The sequence below is a fragment of the Phragmites australis genome, chromosome 5, assembly GCF_958298935.1.
Source record: "Phragmites australis chromosome 5, lpPhrAust1.1, whole genome shotgun sequence".
In the NCBI taxonomy this organism is placed as follows: domain Eukaryota; kingdom Viridiplantae; phylum Streptophyta; class Magnoliopsida; order Poales; family Poaceae; genus Phragmites; species Phragmites australis.
The window spans coordinates 15,049,258-15,066,538 of NC_084925.1; the positions used below are offsets into that span (position 1 = coordinate 15,049,258).

At 43.3% G+C, this 17,281-nt stretch overlaps 1 protein-coding gene and 1 non-coding gene across 4 annotated transcripts; one reads left to right on the top strand and one right to left on the bottom strand.

The window, feature by feature from the left end:
* Nucleotides 1–1,531: 1,531 nt before the first annotated feature.
* On the bottom strand, nucleotides 1,532–12,866 carry LOC133918841 (C2 domain-containing protein At1g53590-like). Of its 3 annotated transcripts, none has more exons than XM_062362918.1 (12): nucleotides 12,413–12,866; nucleotides 6,685–6,759; nucleotides 6,443–6,586; nucleotides 6,142–6,237; nucleotides 5,904–6,035; nucleotides 5,237–5,389; nucleotides 5,098–5,139; nucleotides 4,594–4,642; nucleotides 3,492–3,584; nucleotides 3,172–3,355; nucleotides 2,847–2,973; nucleotides 1,532–2,643 (listed from the first exon to the last, which is right to left on the bottom strand). In XM_062362918.1, exons 1-12 carry the CDS (start codon nucleotides 12,536–12,538, stop codon nucleotides 1,798–1,800), a joined length of 2,067 nt encoding a protein of 688 aa, XP_062218902.1. In that variant the 5' UTR covers nucleotides 12,539–12,866; the 3' UTR covers nucleotides 1,532–1,797. The 3 variants fall into 3 exon arrangements, with proteins under 3 accessions (XP_062218902.1, XP_062218904.1, XP_062218903.1); XM_062362920.1 differs by having other exon boundaries at nucleotides 6,685–6,776; nucleotides 12,413–12,552; XM_062362919.1 differs by lacking the exon at nucleotides 6,142–6,237.
* Nucleotides 12,867–15,633: 2,767 nt separating this feature from the next.
* Nucleotides 15,634–15,772, top strand: LOC133920262 (small nucleolar RNA Z247). Its single transcript, XR_009910076.1, has one exon. It is a non-coding gene; the product is annotated as a small nucleolar RNA Z247 (small nucleolar RNA).
* Nucleotides 15,773–17,281: the final 1,509 nt, after the last annotated feature.

Below are 17,281 nucleotides of genomic sequence, written 5' to 3' on the forward strand. Positions count from 1 at the left end.
AGCCTCTTACGTTCTTGGCATTGAAATTCATCGAGATCGGTCCAAAGGAGTATTAGGTTTGTCTCAAAAGGCATACATTGATAGAGTACTGAAGAAATACAATATGCATAAATGCTCTGCTACGCCTGCTCCTATAGTTAAGGGCGATAAGTTTGGGACATTTCAATATCCAAGGAAGCAATATGAAATTGATCAAATGAAGTCGGTTCCTTATGCTTCAGCTGTCAGAAGCATTATGTATGCTCAAGTATGTACATGCCCTGACTTAGCTTTCGTGGCTGGGATGCTTGACAGATATCAGTCAAACCCAGGATCAGACCACTGGAAAGCCATTAAGAAAGTCCTTCGCTATTTGCAAGGCACTAAAAACTACATGCTCATATTTAGAGAATCCGATAACCTTGAAGTCATTGGTTATTCGGATGCAGACTTTGCGGGGTGTGTAGACACTAAGAAATCCACGACAGGTTATATCTTTACCCTCGCTGGAGGAGCTATCTCGGGGAAAAGCTCCAAACAGACGGCATCGTCAATGATGCAGATTGAGTTTGTGGCATGTTATGAGGCTACCGGACAGGCTGTATGGCTAAAGTACTTTATCCCAGGATTAAAAGTGGTTGACAGTATTTCAAAGCCAGTACATTATACTGCGATAATCAACCCACAATTTTCTATACAAGTAACAACAAGTTGAGTGGTGCTGCCAAACACATCGACATTAAGTATCATGTTGTGAAAGATAGAATCCAGGATCAAACAAAGTGAAAGATAGAATCCAGGATCAAACAATAAATGTTAAGCATATAAGTACTAAGTTAATGCTTGCGGATCTGCTTACTAAAGGCTTACCACCTCATATTTTTCATGATCATGCTATCAGCATGGGATTAGTGGAAAACCTATGATTCTGGATAAGATGACCATAATGCAAACCAACTCCCATTAGGAATAACGAATTTCCATTTCGAGATGGAGTGGTATACTATAGGTTTATGGGTTTCAATGGTATTTAATAGTCGCTGTAATCTTTTGCCTTGGTGGGCTATTTCATTGAGAGTGTGCTTATGATGATAGCCTTATGATCAAGGGGAAGAATGTTGGGTATGATCTTGAACCTCCTCTTCTAACAAACCTTAACTGACGTCCGACAAAAGGGGAGTCTCATTTTGACCTAGCGTCGTGATCGTGGCGCAACCAACCAACTGTGGTTGCGGTCCCGTTCCGTGCTGCACCTATATAGATGAGGGGAAGGCAGCACCTCACAGGTGACAATCTTGTGAGGTTTATCTCTCCCAAACATCCACACGCTCTGCCGATCAAATTAAAACGCCACAGCGAAGCGAAGGCCGCCGCCGGCATCACCATTGACAACATCTGCATCTACACCGACGGTCTCCGACTTCATCGTCAACCTCTAATGGTGTCACCGAACGCAGGTATACATCTATGCGCTTCCGCTTAAGATTGTGTTTGTTTTAGGGTTAATGATCTTCTTAATTAAGGCTTAATCATGTTTAACAACCCTCTGATATGTTGTCAACTTGTACTTTTACTGTGTAGAGGTGGTGCGTTTAAGCCATGAAACAACACTTCCAGGAATCTACATGGATATTTACAGAAATTACTCTACGAGCACTGAACACACGAAAAAAAAAAACATAACCTAGTACTCTCAAGATCTGACCTCTGTGTCGGTTGTCAGGGTAACTACCTACTATCTGGTAACTACCTACACAGGCTTAACCCACGGTCTTCTGTAACAGCATACAGAAGTAACAGAGCGCAGGATATGTTTCACTACACCTTGTCATTGCCATCATCTGCAGGCCCTGGTGCATCTACCGCAGCGTTGCTTGGCGCAGGAGGATCCACTTCCACCATGTCCATTTTCGTCGCAGCAGGATCATCTTTCTCATCATTTTGGCATTCTTCTTTGTTCTTGTCAAGGCTCTTTTTGCTGAACATGGTTTTAAGGTTATGAGCGGTTTTCCCTGCATGTTTCACCATGTCAGCTGCCTTCTTCCTCAGGTGCTTCTTGGTTGGGCTATCCAGTTCCTCTGCCTCAGGGCTTGAATGCTGGTCATCTGCTCTCTGCTGCGTTCTGTTATTCCCAGGATCTTGATCGACCACATATGTCACCGAAACACTGCTTTCTCCAATTGGCCGAATGTTTGGGTGAGGCGTCAAGCATGGGGAAGCTTCATCATCACTCTCTTTCTTTGGGCTCCTGTGGAAGACAGCTCCAGCTAGTTTGCCCAAACCCTTCTTGACCTTGTGGAGGTGACGGTGCGATCTATCGTTGGCAGGTTCTTCGTTACTGGAGTCACTTCTCTGAGATTCTGATACTGATGACCTTGGGCTATCGCTGCAAGCATCGTTCTCCCGGTGGATTTTGGAATCCTGGCACCGAGGACGTCCTTTCCGAGGTTCCCATGTACTGGTGACATCGCTGCCCGGGCGATGTACCCAAACATCAGCCTTTTCCAATCCCTCGATGTCAACTGGCTCGTATTCATCAGACATCTTTCGAAATTCATCGGAAGATTCACTTTCAGCGTTGGTCCTGGATGAAATGCTGGACATAGGTGTGCTGGCTTTTCCCCCCTTGGGTGTCCCACACTGTTCCTCTTCATCATTAGGAACCTGCAATCAGTGTATATCACACAGCAGTTGTCACTCGATCTGAACTACTCTTTCAGTTTAGACAATTTGTAAACATATGCTGGATCAGGGGCTGGCCAAAAAATGTAATCCCAGCCTGTGTCCAATTAATAAAAAAAAAACAGACGTCCACCCAGATACTGCAAACTGGTCTACTACCAGGGCCAAATAAACCCTGATCTCACCTTTTCATTTTCGTCTTCAAGTACAGTTACAGCAATGTGAATCCTCCCCGTCTTTATATTCTTTAGTGCCATCCATATATCATGCCTTTGTCCACCTCTCAATTTGTTGATGCTTATGGAACAATCACTACATGGAGAGCAAGTTATAAGTTTTAACATACTCAAAATAGTTAAAGGAATTAGAATGGTGGGTACTTGCCAAATATGTAATTCAAGGATTTGTGACATTTTGTAAGTGCAAAATACAATTAGCATGATGCAATGCATCACTGTTTGAGTGACAAAAAAGAGGAAAACATGGAGAGACTGAGTAAAAGAGACCAACCCCAGAGTGTCATCAAAGATGGGATCCTTATCTCGAACTTGAAGAGAAAGAAGATTGATTGCTTCCCATGAAGTAATTGGTATTTTAAACTCCTCGAGCCATTTCGGGTTAAGAGTTTTCTTATGGATCTTTGTCTGAAAACGGTAGGGTCCAAGATGACCTTTCACATATGGATCAGCTAGTCCTGCACATGGATCCAACAATGAGCAATTGGCTGAACATTACTCACATATAAATATGGAAGTCCTCAGCATAGACTCACCACTTATTCAGTCTCCTCAAAATTGTCTAAATAAACTACACAGTGTTTGAGAACATACCGTTTGGATCAGATGGCTTCATGTCAGCACCTTCCACGATCTCTACCTTGGCATGTGCAATAGGTGGTTTCTCATCAACACTAAACCAGCTCTCTGATATATACATATATATTTGGACAAGAAGTTAGAACAATTTCAGACATTTCTCACAGGAGTAAAGCAGCATGCAGAAAATTAGCCTGGGTTGAAAATCTCTTTGATGGCTCCACTGGATGGACACAAAAGCTACCTTTGAAGAACCTCGCAAATACATTATTTAAGTTGAATCAAAGCATATGGAGGACCCGGGCACCGCAGCGATGTAAGTTTTTTCTTTGGCTTGTAGTGCTTAACTGGTGCTGGACAGCGGATCGATTGACCAAGCATGGGCTGTCCCATCCTGCTTCTTGTCTGTTTTGTGATCAATCGGATGAATCCATCAATCATATCTTGATTGCCTGCGTGTTTGCAAGACAAGTATGGCACACCATCCTCGTGAAGGCTGGTCCGCAGCCTGTGACTCCTCAGCCGGATACAACGACCTTCTTGGGCTGGTGGTGCCGGTCAATTAGAATGGTCGGCAAGCATCACAGAAAAGGTATTAATTCCCTATTTATACTTGTTGCTTGGGAGTTATGGAAGCACCGCAATGACAGTGTTTTCAATAGTGTTGCCCCAAGGGTGGATAGGGTGGTGTGGATAGTGGTAGAGGAAGACTCGCTATGGGTCACTACCAAAGCTAAGGACCTTGGGAGCCTGATCCTTGGTCCATAGATGGTAGCGGTTGGTCACCCAATCTAGTGCTAGTGGCGTGATGTTCAGATTGCCAGTGATGTGTTTTTGTACTTTATTTTTCTTCTCATATAATGAAATGACACGCAGCTCTCCTGTGCGTTCGAGAAAAAAAGTTGAATCAAAGCACAACACAACAAAGCACCAAAGCTACAGTAATATGACTATAATGGGGCAATCCTATAGAAGTCAGTGGAACTATGGAACAAACTGCCCAAATTGGTGTGAGAAGTAACTAATGGAACCTGAGTTTTAAAATGTGAAGTGGAAACGAAACCCACTGATAAAGTTGAAACAAATTGCAACATAACATCCAATTTATGGATACTACCTGTTGATTCGGAGGCAAACTTTTCCAGATCAATAACTAGCATGTTAGGCTGCAAAAAAAATATTTTTAAGAAATTATTGATTATTCTGGTATAAGAATATTACAAAAAAGAGCTGTCAAATAAATAGATCCATTGCAGGCGCGCCACACAAAATTAGGCTAAAATTCTAAATATACAAGCCCACAAAATATGCTCTTCCCTTCATTGTTCAACAAGTGGCTGACCAATGCAGATAAAAAGTATGTTCGATCTAAAACCAATGACTACCCTCAGCTATCAAATGAATAGATCCATTGCAGGTGCACCGCACAAAATTAGGCTAAAATTCTAAATATATAAGCCCATAAAATATGCTCTTCCCTTCATTGTTCAACAAGTGGCTGACCAATGCAGATAAAAAGTATGTTCGATCTAAAACCAATGACTAGCCTTGATGCAACAACTTAGGAACTTCATAATTGAGAACATGCTTGTTTTCATATGCATGACTCTGGAAATCTAACCTCAACAAGGGTCTGCCCGAAGGCAACATCCAACATTCTGTCCTGCAAAAATTGAAAGATAAAGGAAACTAAGTGCCTAAAAGAAATGTAGTTACATTAATGCACGTAACAAAAATTACACTGAAATAGGTAGACTTACAAGCCATCCAGAAATTCCTGGAAGTTCAGTTACATCAAGCCCGTGACTGAATAAAGGTTTCACTGTCATTTGGAAGTATGGAGGCTCAACAAAGCAAACTCTTACACGACCAATGAATGGCCACTGTTGGAGAAACCTCACCCCTACCAGGACCTACACATGAGCACTAGACATGTTTAGTAAGCATAACACAGTCTGAAACATAGATCTCATGCTATTATGCTCTTAGATATAAGAGTCCCAGTTCAAGTTCTAATTAGTAAGACATAGAATCCTAATTGAGTACATATGTAATCCAATCTAGCATTATAAATAAAGGGTGTGAGTGTCCGGTGGGATCAGACACAACTATTCCTAAATTCTACATATTCCATGAAGATCAAGGAAGCAAACATGAAACTCACTAACAAATATTAGAATTATTGCGGAATATCCACCTTTCATTTTTTTTCTTGTGGGACTCATTTTTCTTGTCCATGCATATTTTTTTCTTTAAAAGCCTATCTGCTGCTCCGATCCATATCGGTGCCCAGTATAATGCAAATATATTAGTGTGCATCACATTAAGAACTCAGTGGAGTGTGTTAAAAGAAGACCACTTGTTCCCCCTGCGTATGAAGATTAGAGTAGTGCAAGAAGGCAATGTATTGTATATCAGGGAGCTTACTTTTCCTTCAACATGCATCCCAGTTATATGCATGTTTGTTGTAATGCCAAATCCTAATCTCTTCCTTAGTTGCACAGCCATTCTTGCATCCATATCATCGGCTGAAAGAAAGTTCATCCCTATCTCCAGAACCTAACACATATATATATATAATTTAGCCATTTCATGGTCCATACAGTGAGAAATGACCCAGAAAAGGCATCTCAGGAAAAAAAAAAGAGAACATCACATTACACACCAAATGGTCATCATCAGTTGATTGGCTAACAACTCTAATATCTGTAAACATTGGCGGGTTCCTACCCAAGTAAAGGCTTTGGATAACTGCTTTCCTCTGCAAATGCAATATAAAATGGATTTTTGAATAAGGTATATAGCCATTACTGAAAAGAATATATCATAAGACTACAGATTGACAGAAGATTACTTGTTTTGCTTCTGAAATTTAGAACTCCAAAGAAAACATGTCAAATGCGACTAGAAATATAATAAAAGTTAGCTTATAGGTACTACTAGCTCTTAATAAACTCCATACTTACTGCTGTCCATGGTTTGAACTTCTCTAGGAACCACGGGAATATTGGCAAAAGGAACTGCTGGGATGCAACCCTCTCCATGCAAACTGGCCAGATCTTTTCCACAGCATAATTTAACCACCTAACAGTCTCTGCATCAGAGAGAAGCTGATCCACAAATAAAATGAGTGACAACAAGTGAAAGCAGGCTTTTTGATCAACATGAAAGCCAAACTAGCAAACTACATGAAAAAAATGTGGGTTACCTTTCTCTGATTGGCACATTTCCTTTCCTCATACTGTAGCCGTCTCTGCAGTCTCATTGTGTACCGTTCATTCACCTAAAACCATATTCATGCTACAGATGAAATAATTGAAAGACTGAAAAACTATAGAGACTAGACACTGGATACTGAATACTGTATCTGTTTTGGATTATCAAGTCCCTAGCCCTTCATGAGAAATTTTTGCTGGGCACTTTCTTTTTTGGTCGATAGTACTAGGATGGCCATAGCACATTGTGGCTATTCTAATTTCTTTCAGGTGTTGTATATTCTATTTATGGTCACAAACGCTAGCATAGATAGATACAATATAAAATAACAGTTTGACTTTCAGCTGTATAGGAAAAAATGTAGCAAATATAAAATTCCAGCTTATAGGAAGTAACTAAATAGAAGAACTTGACTTCCAAATGTAACACTCCCTAAAAGTATAGAGAAGTCTAAACCAAATCTGACATAATGCATGAGGAATTTTGTTCTAGGAAGAGAGGCCATGTTAAAAGAGAATATCTGATTCATATTAGTAGAAAGATTTGTTCAACGGTCTACATTTATTTGGCCAAATTTCAGTTACTTCTGAAACATCAATCTGAACTTTGAAATGATGCTAACTGAGTAGCTGCTTATGAACATAAATGCCCAAGAGATTTCTTATGATTCTAACTAAGACGCAGAACAAACGAAACAAAAAAAAAAAACTAAATCCATGTTGAGTAGCCAAATTTTGGCTGAGGCAAGTCACATGATCAAAACAGTGGCCCGGACATCCTCTCTAATAGAAGGAACGATTGACCAGTAACAGACTTAACTGCTCCAACCTTAACTACTCCATATTTGCACAACTGTTCCACTGAGATGTAGCTAATGTGAACCCTGATTCAGTGTAATCTAGTAAAAAAAGGAAAACTGCGTTCGATACTAACTGATTATTCTGCAAGCAAATATTTTCTTCCTGAATCATTTTGTTTTCCCAGAGTTCTTTGTCCCTTCGATAGGTAATAAGTGTGCCTTTAATTTTTATCATGCAAGGCAGGAGGAACAAAAATATCCCCTTGGCTTGGACACCTATTTGATTACTTTGGCTGAAGTCAGGAGAATTACAGACCCCAATCTTGACCAAATCCTTACATGAGACATCAAATAAGCCTATGTCATAGCTGGTCCTGCTACCAAGGACATTTATTCAAAACCCACTCACGCTTTCCTATCCTTTTACTTGTTTTTTTTAAAAAAATTTTGGCCAGAGAGCTTCTGACATCCTCATTAAGAAAGTGGGTGAGCACCAACGTAGAGGCTTCTGGCGTACTCATTAAGAAAGAGGGTGAGCACCAACGCAGAGCCGAGGTTCGTACGGTGGTGGGCTCGGTGGCAACAAGGGCATCTTGCCAACTGATCTATGGTCATTTGTCACTTTTCCAACCATTACCTTTTCTAATTATAAGGTCGTGAAACTTTGATAATAATACAGAATTTTGCTGACAAATCTAGTAATACCTAATGACGTCCAAATGGGCTGTGCTTACTGGGCTGGCCCACGGCTTGGCACTGTAGGCACGGCCTAGCACGAGCCGAGCCGAGCCAGGCCGGCATGGCACGAGGCCACGGGCAGTGCCTGGGCTTAGCGTGCAGCACGATGTACCGGTATGGCACGACCTGGCTGAGATGGGCCGGTACGCCTTGGCCCGACACAACCGGCCTGTCTAGGCACGGCATGGCACAGCCCGCCCGAGCTGGCCGGGAGCCGTTGGCGCGTGGGGCCGGCCCGACTAGGCACGGGTAGCACGAGAGGGCACGCGGGGGCACTCCCGGGTTAATGGGTTGTGCTCGGCCTGTTTGATCTGTTAACCCGTTATTTTTGAATTTTCTAACCATTTTGTTACCGTTTGGGCTCCAAAAATTCAATTATTTTTTGCAAAAATTACTATGTTTCACCTATAAATAAGGACCACCCTGCTCTTCCATTCCACACCAGTAACAACATTTGCTCTCTTGTTTCCTACTCTCATTCTTTAGAATTTGCAATAATTTGGCAAAATTAGTTTGAATTGTTGCCAAAAATCCGAGAAAATTCAAAACTGTCATCCTGCTGGCTCGAAGAAATCTTGGTGAATTTTTGCATCGTTGTTCTATCTTGTTTTATTATTTGATTATTTCTAACCCGAATATTTGAATTTTTTTAGTGCCATTTGACATTAGTCATGGACGCTGATGATCATGATAATACGCACACCGATCATGATTTTTGTTCTTGAAGGACTCATAGGGGACTACGGCCCCTTTGATAAAAGTGTTGCAGGTGAAGGACCCGAAGGTGAACCTCCAGTTGATTCACATGTAGCAACACCTCTATTGTCAGGCTCTACAATTGCGCACGCATTAGCAAGCATTGGCTCTAAAAGATCAAAAGCCGGTACTTCCGAAATTTAGCAAGATTTTGAAAGGTTCTACAAAAAGAAAGATGGGGTAAGTGTCAGGTATACTAGATGTTATATTTGCAAACATGAATTATCTGTAAAGCCCTTAGGTGGAACGGGCCACTTGAAGAGGCACACCACAAATTGCAAGCGAAAGAGTGAAATAGTCATGAAGCAGATGGTGTTGCAGTACAACCCCGACGGCTCTGTTCTTCATTGGGAGTATGACTCCGCCAATGCTCGAAAAGAGCTATACCGTTTCATTGCAAGAGCGGATCTACCACTCAACATCGGTGAGTCTGCTGTATTTGAATATTACATTAAGCAAGCTCATAATCCTAGGTTCACGCATGTTTCTAGACAGACAACTAATAGGATATGGTAAAATACTATAATGCGTGTCGTATCAAGCTTAACGAAATGTTGCAAACATTTCCAATTGCTTTGACCTTGAACATATGGATACGTAGGGCTAGAGAGGATTATCTTAGTGTGGTTGCTCATTTTGTTAATAATGATTGGGAATTAGAAAAGAGAAGAATAGTTTTTCGGTTGATTGACAACACGCATACCGGTGAAAATATTGCTGAAAAAATATCTCAAGTAGTTGAAGACTTTGATCTCACGAATAAAATATTTTCTATTACTTTAGATAATACCGGTGCAAATTCTAAAGCAATGAATATTCTTATTCCATTATTTAGTACCTATGTTGAATCTTTCTTGTTACATCAACGTTGTGCTTGTCATATTATCCATCTTATAGTAAAATCCGGTTTGAAGAGGTTGTCGCAATACCTAGACGATTTTTGTAGTGCAATATGTTTTGTGAACTCTTCTAACCAATGAATTGCAGCATATAAACAATACTGTGTTGCAATGGGTGTATATCCACGTAAGTTTGTTGTAGACATACGGATAAGATGAAACTCTACTTTCTTGATCTAAAAATATTATACCATATAAGAGCATATTTGGTGTGTGTATTCATACACATTATCATCAGTATGGGGTCAAACTTTACTCACGGAAGCACATTGGTATGTTGCTGAAAGGATATTAGAGTTTTTGAATTTTTTTATGATTCAACTATTAGTTTATCATGAGTTTATTATCCAATATCCTGTTTAGTAGTACATAATATTATTGAAATTACTACTCATTTAAACAGCTATGAAAATAACAATCTTCTAAGAGATTATGTAGTTCATATGAAATCTAAATTCTTAAAGTATTGGAAAGAAATTCTTTTGTTGTACGTTTTTGCCTTTATTTTAGATCATAGAGCTAAAATTGTAGCTTTCTATAGAGTTGTCGCGATTCTAGGTGATGCTCTTGACCACCTTTATCGACAGCGATGTTATCAGCTACGAACAAGAAAATTTCAACATACTGCAATGATGGTATGAGCACAAGACGAATTATTCAGTGCTTTCACTATTAGCATGAGATTTATTAACGGTTCTCGTATCTAAGTTTTTTCTGAGTCTGCCTTCAGTCTTACTACAAGGATAATCGAAGAGAGAAGAAAAAATCTGTCAAGTGAGATGGTTGAAATACTCACCATAGTAAAAAAATTGGGAACAAGCTGAAACACGAATGCAACACACTGTAAAGAATACTGAGCTTGAAGATTCATTCCAAAATTTGTATCTAGATGTTGATGAGAACGTGTAATTTTTAATTTTCTGAGCTAGGTTGTACTCTTTTTTCCTTTGCTAGAAAGATTTTTAATGAGGCAACCTATCAATAAAGCTCATTTTTAGAATTAATTATATGTCCCTATTATTTCTAAGTTTTTTTTATTTTATTAATGATTTTTCTTTATTATTTTCAAAAACGACCTGCCACCCACCTCTCTCGTCTTGGTCTATAAATACCGTTTCAAACTCTCTATGATCCCATCGACCATCCATCTCTTTTTTTACTAGCTAGCCAGTAGCCACTTGCCCACTTCAAGAAATCAATTCCATATTTCCATTCATGGATCAAGACGCTGAAAACTCGCGTGCATGGTCATGGGTGTGACAACATTTTGAAAAGATCTTTAGAGAAATTAACGGTTAACAGGTAAGATTTACTAAGTGTAATATATGCAGCCATGAATTAGACGCTAGATCTCCAAATGGAATAGAACACTTGAGGAAGTATATTAAATATTGCAAACAAAATTCTAAGGTTTCTAATGAAATCATATAATTTTCAGAGCATAGCCATAGGTTATACTCTTTTTTCCTTCTAGTAGAAAAGTTTTAAACAAGGCAACCAATCAATAAAGCTCTTTTTTTTTTCTATAACTTTTTTGATTTTTTTGAATTTTATAGCTATTATTTTTGATTTTTTTCTATTTTCGGAGTGCTACCGGGCTGAGCATGTCTTCGGGCCGCCGTGCCGCCGAGCTGCCACCGTGCCCGCCAAGCCCTCCCGTGCCGCCAAGCTACCACCGTGCTCACCAAGCCCTACCGTGCCGCCGGGCCTGTCGTGCCGACAGTGCCACCATGCTAGAATCTTGCCCGGGTTGGCCCGGAACGACACGATGTTAGATGGGCCGAGGGCGCGGCATGCGGGCCGGCATGGCACCACCTGTTACAATAGCTGAACCTATTGAGTCGGGCCATGCCGAGCTGAGCCCGTGCCGCACTGACTCGAGTGGCTCATTTGGTCGGTATTGAATTGAGATACTTCAATGTATTCCCTCAATTTCCAAATATAGTACATGTTATTCCAACTTTTTTTTTCTGTTCCTAAATACATGTCCTTCGATGTAAACTGGAATGGAAAGAGAGTGCACCATTGTTCCATCGATGAAAATTATAGGAAGAGATATTTTCACCAACTAAAATATGACAGCCACATGTTTTCATCAGAATTGTCACGGCGGCCTATTTGGTCAAACATGACGTTTCCATACGACAGAGACGGAGCAGAAGAAATAATAGCTTGATGAGGCACCAAACCCACTAACCCAGAGAGAGAAAGAGAATGTAGAAATAATCAGGCGCACAACAATGCAGTTCAGTTCAGAAAAAGAAAAGAAATCGCATGAGGGAAACAATCCTAAAATCAAAAACTCAACATGGATTTGCGCGAGCTCCCATTTCAGACCCGCGGCGGAACAACCAACGAACATAGAAATGCAGTAACAGTAACAAACGGGGCAGATTTGACTAGTTCCCAGAGGTTCCGGCATGCAGTCCCCAGGAACTAATCAGCGCCGCCGCGGCAGCGGAAGCAAACGATCCTAGGCAAGAGGGGAGGAAGGCACGGGCGGCGGTGGATCGAGAGCATGGACTCACCGCGAAGATGTAGAGGAGCGCGGCGAGGAAGAGCACCGGGTACGTCCACCCGGCGGCCACGGCGGCCCAGAGCGCCGCCAGCACCAGCGCGGCGTGGTGCACCACCGTGACCTCCGTGATATCCATCCGGCCGGCAACCTCCGCCTCTGGTCTACTGGTTCCACTCGACCGCTCGCGCGCTCGCGCGGTCTCTCTCTCTGTTTGTCAGGACGCACCGACGCCGCTCCGCATGCCCGTGCCGGGCGGAACGAGGCCGCGGGGCGGCGGGGACAAGAAGTGGCGAGCGGAAGGCAGAGGTCGGCGCGTGGAAAGGCGGGCCGCCGGGCTAAAATAACCGACGCGGCAGCCGATGTGGACGGGAGGCTCTCTGCCTCACTTCCGTCTCACTCGCCGACCGCGCCCCGAGCTGCGGATGCGGGAATCAGCATCGCCTCACCTTCGCGACGGAAATAGTAGTAGTATACAAGTAGTACTTAAGGGTGGGTTTTAGACGTAGGGGGCGGGGGCGGGGGTAAAAAATGTCTAATAAGATTATGGAGTTAAGGCTGTAATTTGAGTTAGATTTGGATTTGTTTTTTTACCTATAATTATTTTATAGATCTTAAAATCTCAAAATTTATTTATACTTATTATCTATTCTCATCTTCTCAATAGCCTTAAGATTACCCATCACACCCCATGCGATCACACCATCCACTCAGCCACACCACACCTCACGAACCCTAACCCTAAGTGATGAACTGGCGGTGGCTACATGCAGCGCGACGGCTACCTAAGGGCGTGAGGCATATCGGCGGCAGCTCGGTACGACACAGGGAGGACGTCGAGGACATGCGCCGCTTGATCCATATCATGCACTACCTCGACATAGCGGTCGACGACGACTCGGTGTCATCAGCTACATGCAGCGGCTTCATGCATGACCCCAACTGCGAGAGGTACGGACTGTGGAACTCGACGGCAGCGCCCACCAAGTATGTCTCGTCATCTCCTCCCCTCTCTTAGTCTTATGGCTTCTCCATCATGCCTCGGGTCCCCTTCAGAGGTGGGGATAGTTATAGATTTATATCCCATCCGATCTTCAAATCTAAATCAGATTTTAAATTTTGGATTTCAAATTAGATATATTCTTACTCCATCCGATCCCGTCTAGGCTATTGCCACCCTTACCGGTAGTACTACCACTGCCGCCGCGTGTGTGGGGCGTGGTGGCCGTGTGGGAAACGTGGCGGCTGAGGGGCTCGTCACATGGGCTGCCGCGGGGGCGCGTGGCGCGGCGGGGGCCGATGCCGTGCGACGTGCGAGTTTGTTTGCTTGCTCGCGTTTGGGTTCGCGATGTGGTGGAGTTTGATGTCTCGACAGCCAGTCGACGCGGACGGGCGCTGGGGTGGCGTCCGCTTCCCGTTTCCTCCCCGGCTAAGCATTGCCGGCAAGGGGTGGGATACGGACAAGCGTTGTGGTGGGTCTGAATTTCAAAGCGGAGACATGGAACGGAGCGGAGATGGCCAAATGGGTTTTGAGTGAGGATTTGGTCCAACAACAATGTTTCTAGTATTTGGACTTTTCCTCCGTTGCCCATCAAACTTGAGAACCAACCAGGCGCTTATTTTGACGACAAAAAGAAAGAAGAATGTGTAGTGCATCTTGGCAGTTGGCGAAGGAGGATGAATGGATTATCCTCACTGCTGTACGGCTGTACCCAACACAGGGAAAAAAAGTGAACAAGTTCAGAAGATATGTATAGTCTTTTAATGATTAATGTGGCATTTTGAGTTGAATTCGAAAGGCAAAGAAAGAAACCTTTTTAGTACGATGAAATAGCGATCCAATGAGTCATCCCACGCGGTATGTATTGGAGGTTCTAGAGTGTGACGAGGCCCAAAGTGTGTCATTAACAAGTTCAGAAGATTTAAGGTTCCAATTTCTTACCAAAGAACGGCTTTTAAGTTTTTTCTTTTTAACAAATATCTAACGTGTCAACTTGTTGCCTTTTGTGTACAAATGGCTGCCCTTGCCGCCACCACTCCTAGAACACCTCGTCCTGCATTGCCGGTGCCACGGCCTGCATCCCGATCCGCCGCAAGCAGTGAGTAGATGCTGGACAATCTCCTCCTAATCACAGAGCAGGCAGCGCACTGGGTGTTCTAGGCTACGACGCGCCAACCGATCCGCCGTCCAGCATGGACTAGGGTGACGAGCCAGATGAAGATTTTGCAGCGTGACGACACCCATGATCTCCACAGCCGCTTCCACAGCTCAAATTTGATCCCTCCAGTGAAGAATCGCATGTACGCAGATTGAGAGAAGACCCCTGAAGCCGACAGATTCTAGACGTGTCGATCAGGAACATCCTCCTGCAGCGTGACCCCTCAACTGCATCCCATACCTGCGCGATCTTGTAGTGCCTCTTTGTTAGACAGATAGATATCAATCGATATCAATCGAGTTGTAATCGATGTCTGTTGTCTTGAGAGAAGGATTTGGCCGGAGGTTTGTTTTAGCAGTTGTTGTATAGTTTGGTAAAGTATCTGTTTGTTATAGATAGATTTGTATTTGGAAACAACCTCTGGCCGATATCCGTATCTCTTGGCATCCATGCAAACACCACGCAAGGGGCTCTTCCTTGCATATAAAATACGAAGTCGCCGGCCAGGAATAGGCCAGGCGTTCACCCAAAGCTTCTGCCCTCTGATTTTCACATGGTAACCAGAGCCACATACACCTAAGATTCAATCCATGGCGTCCTCCTCCTCTGCCGGCTTCGGCATGAGCTCTCTGCTCGGCCTGACCGTCACAGAGAAGCTATCCAAGAACAACAACGCAATGTGAAAGCACAAGTACTTGCTGCTGTCCGTGGTGCTCGTCTCCACGAACACATCACCGGCACCAAGCCTGCACCGGCTGCTGAACTCGATGGCAAAGATGGTGACAAGGCGGTAAAGGTGCCCAATCCAGCATACGAGGAGTGGTTTGCCTCAAATCAACAGGTTCTGAGCTTTCTCCTCGGATCCCTATCGAAGGATGTCCTATCCCAGGTTGCGGTGCATGACACTGCAGCAAAGGCATGGAAGGCGATTGAGATCATGTTCTCGCCGCAGATGCGGGTGCGTGCGGTGAACACGTGACTCGCCTTGTCAACCACCAAGAAGGGAAGCCAGACGATCGCAGAATACGTAGGCAAGATGAGGGCTCTCGGGGATGAGATGGCTGCCGCTGGGAGATCCTTGGAAGATGAAGAACTGGTAGAATATATTCTCACCGGACTCGACTACGACTTCAATCCAATTGTGTCCGCTCTTCTCGCAAGAACGGATCCTGTCTCAGTAAGCGAAGTTTATTTGCAGCTTCTTGCCTTCGAAACCAGGATGGAGCTCCTCAGTGATCACCAACCCTCCGGGTCTTCGGCCAATTTGGCAAACTGGGGGGGGGGGGGGACGTGGTGGCCATGGACGGGGCTTTGGTCGTGGACGCGCGCCAGGACATGGTCGTGGCAATGGAAACAATGTCGCCCAGAACAACTTCAACGACAATCAAGGCCGTGGTGACACTAGACAGGGGCGCGGCAATAACAGGACCGGCACCATCTATCAGGTTTGCCACAAGACCGGCCACACCGCCGACAAGTGTTGGCACAGGTACGATGAATCATATGTTCCAGATCAGAGAAGCGTGGCAACCGCTGCAACAAACTCCTACACGGTGGATACAAATTGGTACACTGACACTGGTGCTACTAATCATATCACTGGGGAATTAGAGAAATTAGCAGTTCATGATAGATACAATGGCACAGATCAGATCCACACCGCAAGCGGTGCAGGTATAAACATTAGTCACATTGGCCAGTCTATTATTCATGCTCCCAGTTGTAATCTTAGTCTTAAAAATATCCTGCATGTCCCAAAGGCTAAGAAAAATCTTGTTTCAGTTCATCACCTTGCTTCTGATAATAATGTCTTTTTAGAGTTTCACCCAATTTCTTTTTGATCAAGGATCAGGACACGAAAAGCACACTGGTTAGAGGAACATGTCAGAGAGGGCTTTATCCTCTTCCTTCTACACCACCCATCAAGCAAGCTTTTGGAGTCAATAAACCATCGTTTGACAGATGGCATAATCGCCTAGGTCATCCTGCAGCTCCCATCATTCAGCGAGTCATTAGAGATTTTAATCTTCCTTGTTTGCATGAGTCCAATAAAAACTCTGTGTGTGATGCTTGTCAACAAGCAAAAAGTCATCAGTTGCCATATCCTAAATCCAACAGTGTATCAAATCATCCTTTACAACTTGTGTTTTCTGATGTTTGGGGGCCTGCATTTGATTCTGTTGGAAGATACAAATATTATGTTAGCTTTATTGATGATTTTAGTAAATTCACCTGGATGTACCTCCTAAAATTTAAATCTGAGGTTTTTCAAAAATTCCAAGAATTTCAAGTTCTTGTTGAAAGACTCTTTGATCACAAAATTATTGCAATGCAAACTGATTGGGGTGGTGAGTATAGGAAACTCGATGATTTTTTCTCTAAACTTGGTATATCTCACCTTGTTTCCTATCCTCATGCTCATCAGCGGAATGGAGCTGCTGAGCGCAAGCATCAACACATTGTCGAAGTAGGTCTGTCCATCCTTGCGCATGCTCACATGCCACTCAAGTTCTGGGACGAAGCATTCCTTGCTGCCACCTATTTGATCAACCGTACACCTAGTAAAGTTATTGAATACTCCACACCTTTAGAGCGCCTCTTTCACATCAAGCCCGAGTTTTCCTCCTTGCGCATTTTTGGGTGTGCTTGTTGGCCAAATTTGCGCCCATATAATAGTCGCAAGCTTCAATTTTGTTCCAAAGAATGAGTCTTTCTTGGCTATA